The 4,707-nt window shown below is 45.3% G+C and overlaps 1 protein-coding gene across 1 annotated transcript; it reads right to left on the bottom strand.

Annotated features, from left to right (window-relative positions):
- Nucleotides 1–738: 738 nt before the first annotated feature.
- Nucleotides 739–1,953, bottom strand: LOC125384134. Its single transcript, XM_048402566.1, has one exon. It carries the CDS (start codon nucleotides 1,951–1,953, stop codon nucleotides 739–741), a length of 1,215 nt encoding a protein of 404 aa, XP_048258523.1.
- Nucleotides 1,954–4,707: the final 2,754 nt, after the last annotated feature.

Raw genomic sequence — 4,707 nt, 5'->3', positions numbered from 1 at the left:
CCGCTCACCTAGAAAATACCCCTCCTAGTTACACGCTCCACATAGTGAGGGTCGCACTTCTCCGGGAAATTGGCGTTGATAGGAGACATAACGTCAAGAGATGGCTTGTGATTTTCATTCGATGATTTGTAGCGACTGATATAGAATATTTTTGTTTGTAGAGTGAAACTGTTTCGGTGTGGTCCTAGAAAAAAAAAACAAACCACAATTCTTAAAGAGGCGAATGGTAGAAATATACCCTACGCTGTTATTGGGATGCGTTTGTTTTCAGGAGGGTTCTGGGAGTTATTGAGTGAGTTTCACGCCGTTGCAACCAACAGCGCAGCAGTCCACGTCAGGGGATACCACAACAGAGCTGTATAAACGTAGCAGTGTTGGGAGTCGAACTCGTAACTGTGGTGTAGCGAGCAAACACACACACACCGCACACACACACGCACACGCACACACGCACAGAGAGAGAGAGAGAGAGATAGAGAGAGAGAAGAGAGAGAGAGAGAGAGAGAGAGAGAGAGATCCCCTTGAGCTTGATGTGAAAAGGTTTGTGAAAGCATACCCCTTAACACCAATCAACCATCTGTATGGTGTCATCATCGTTCTCAAATCAAATCGTTTCACCAACGACAATTATACAATAATTATCTGAGACCAAATATGTCGATAAGAGCTGTTATCTATTGATTTGAACTGTCAACACCCTGGAAAATGGATTGTATAGGGTAGACAACCCTCTTACACTCAACTTTCCGCAAGCGAAATATTGAACCTGCTATTTTGAAGAATATATGTAAACCCTCCAAAATAGATTTGGCGGTACGGATTCAGCATGGTCAGACGGATACCTTTATGACATATGTGGTACGGATTCAGCATGGTCAGACGGATACCTTTATGACATATGTGGTACGGATTCAGCATGGTCAGACGGATACCTTTATGACATATGTGGTACGGATTCAGCATGGTCAGACGGATACCTTTATGACATATGTGGTACGGATTCAGCATGGTCAGACGGATACCTTTATGACATATGTGGTACGGATTCAGCATGGTCAGACGGATACCTTTATGACATATGTGATACGGATTCAGCATGGTCAGACGGATACCTTTATGAAATATGTGGTACGGATTCAGCATGGTCAGACGGATACCTTTATGACATATGTGGTACGGATTCAGCATGGTCAGACGGATACCTTTATGACATATGTGGTACGGATTCAGCATGGTCAGACGGATACCTTTATGACATATGTGATACGGATTCAGCATGGTCAGACGGATACCTTTATGAAATATGTGGTACGGATTCAGCATGGTCAGATGGATACCTTTATGACATATGTGGTACGGATTCAGCATGGTCAGACGGATACCTTTATGACATATGTGGTACGGATTCAGCATGGTCAGACGGATACCTTTATGAAATATGTGGTACGGATTCAGCATGGTCAGACGGATACCTTTATGAAATATGTGGTACGGATTCAGCATGGTCAGACGGATACCTTTATGACATATGTGGTACGGATTCAGCATGGTCAGACGGATACCTTTATGACATATGTGGTACGGATTCAGCATGGTCAGACGGATACCTTTATGACATATGTGGTACGGATTCAGCATGGTCAGACGGATACCTTTATGACATATGTGGTACGGATTCAGCATGGTCAGACGGATACCTTTATGAAATATGTGGTACGGATTCAGCATGGTCAGACGGATACTTTTATGACATATGTGGTACGGATTCAGCATGGTCAGACGGATACCTTTATGACATATGTGGTACGGATTCAGCATGGTCAGACGGATACCTTTATGACATATGTGATACGGATTCAGCATGGTCAGACGGATACCTTTATGACATATGTGGTACGGATTCAGCATGGTCAGACGGATACCTTTATGACATATGTGGTACGGATTCAGCATGGTCAGACGGATACCTTTATGACATATGTGGTACGGATTCAGCAGAATAAGACACGAATCCTTATTACATGGCGGTAGGGATTCAGGTACATAAGACGGATACCTTGATGACATGTCGGTGAGGATTCAAGGGCATTAGACGTGGACGCCCTCAGCTTGTACATAGAACTCGTACTTCGAACTGAATAGTTCACTTCTCTGCCAGATCGACGTCTAACGTGTGTTGCAGCATTTGACACTGTCCTCCGTTACGTGGATCGCCGACGCATTATGATATTTTTACCAAAATAAATTTCACATGTGTTCCATCAATAATATCCTTGTATATATAAATCCGTTATTCCTCGATATTGTAGAAAAAGAACTGTCGCAAGAGTGAGTGAGTGAGTATTGTTTTACGTCGCTTTTAGATATATTCCAGTAATATCAGGGCAGGGAAAACAGAAATCGCTTTCACACATTGTACCCATGTGGGAATCGAACCCGGATCTTCGGCGTGACGAGCAAACACTTTAACCACTAGGCTACCCCACCGCCCCATGTCCACAAGAGGACAGTGTTGACTGTATGGTTATAGGACCGCCTCCGTGGTCTAGTGGTAGAGCGTCCGCCCGGAGAGAGTAAGGTCCGGGGTTCGATCCCAGGCCGCTAAAAGATGGTACTTGTTGTTACCCTGTCTGGCGCTCGGTAGGAAGGGGCTAATTCAAGGACTGGTCGGCTCGGAGTCTGTATACTGTGTCTTAGTGGGGTATTCATATTAAACTGCATGTTTTTTCTCAGTCAGCTAGCACTACAAATCGTCATCAGTCCGGACTGCAATAATCTTGGACGCGACGTTAAACCCAATTTCACCTCACCTGTATGGTTATAGAGTAACACAGGCGTTTCACGTCCGAATGAAGCCCAATACTTGCTAGCAAGTATGAATTAGTTATACGCGAGTGATGCTCTGTACACGGGGGGAGCACGGGTGGCCCAGTCGTCTAAGGCGCCGCGATTCGCTGTGCAGAGTTGCGTCCCTTGGGCACGCCAGAAACCTATGATAGTGGGTTGGAATCCCGGTTCGCCCGATTATGTTGCGAGGTTTGTCAGCACCATACCCGTGCTTGTGGGTTTCACCAAAGTGGTAAACGTCTAAGACCTGCATCACTTCGGGCTTTCCTCCCACATTAAGTTGACACGCCGCGATATAACTGGAATACTGTTAAAAGCGGCTTTAAACCCTACTCACTCACTCACTGACTCTGTACACGGCTATTAAACAACGTCAAGTGCCTTCCTATTTACACGAAATGCGACTATAACAAAAACACCAATTTCTTTCAACGAGAAAGTAATGCGATGTAGAACAAACTTTAACACCAGTAGGGCACCTGGGAATTTACTCTCGAAACATGACATTTATACAATTGCAGATCCGCGCCAGGCTCCGTGGCTCCGTGTCATCTGTGGCCCTTGTCCTCCAACGCTATCTATACCTGTACCCTTGGGGTCCACCAAAGTCGTTTACGTCAAGGCCTTTGTAAATTTAGACCTTCATCTCACCTAAAGCCGATTGTGATGTAAGTGAAGTACTGTTCGACGTTAAATCCACTTCCCCCTCCTACAGACGTTGCAGTCAGACAGTACTGCGTCCAGGGAAGACTCCACCCACACGTAAGTAGGACATATTTGAACAGCCGGTGTATCTGTCACAGACAGGACTCATGCTGGCGACTTGTTGAACTTATCGGTTAATCATGGCTATCAGATAGTTGGGAGGTTTACTGGCTTGTCCCCAACCCAAACAAGGGAGTGAGATATAAGTGATTCCAGTCGATGACTCAATATTTACTCGATGGGGGAAACGGGGATCCTGGAGTCTCATGGAGATACTACCACGCTTCCCATTATCGCGACTTGTCTAGTGCAGTCGTTCTCCACTCACACTGCGGGTGTCATCTTGTTCGATATCGATACGCATACGGTGGACAATTAATGGGCAATTTGGATGTAGAAATTGAATAGCTAGGTCTCATTTTAGTAATTCGATATTTCTCGAATGCACAAATAGGGCAGGTTGACTAGTTCCGTCCTAGAATATTCCGCCTCACACCGAATAACCTTCAGAATCGATTGTATGATCCCGACTGCATCACAAGAATGTATCAGGGGTGTGTTAGGTGGCAGCAAAGAGTGAGTGAGTGAGTGAGTGAGTGAGTGAGTGAGTGAACGGGGTATTAAAAAGCGACAAAACCCTTTCCATAATTATTAGAAAAATGTGCTGGGAGCCTAGTCCATTGCACAATTCCGACAATATCACAGGCATGTGTTTCTGAATAGCAGATCGCATAAGAAGTCTTTAAACAGTATCATTGTTTAGAGTCAGTTGGTGAGTGAGTATGGTTTTATGTCGCTTTTAGCAATATTCCAGCAATATCACGGCGGGGGACACTAGAAATGGGCTTCACACATTGTACCCATGTCGGGAATCGAACCCGGGTTTTCGGCGTGACGAGCCAACTCCACCGGCCCTAATGACAACAGAAGTGGGAGGAAAGTCGAAAGCGACATGGTTCCAAAAGTTCCAACATCACCTTTTGTGACGTCATACAGGAGCGATATGATGCTGACAAACGGAGAGTCACATTCGGGAGAATTTGGGATTCGAACCCGTTACAAGATGATCCAACACGACCTTGGTACGCAGCTGTTTGTCTCAGAACTGAGAGACACCATTGGTCCCGTAGTGAAGACGATGGCATGATTCCAGCA

Source organism: Haliotis rufescens, unplaced genomic scaffold (genome assembly GCF_023055435.1).
Source record: "Haliotis rufescens isolate VD_foot unplaced genomic scaffold, xgHalRufe1.0.p SCAF_27, whole genome shotgun sequence".
Taxonomy (NCBI): domain Eukaryota; kingdom Metazoa; phylum Mollusca; class Gastropoda; order Lepetellida; family Haliotidae; genus Haliotis; species Haliotis rufescens.
Note: the sequence above shows the minus strand (reverse complement) of the source record. Positions and strands in the feature narration are given on the sequence as shown.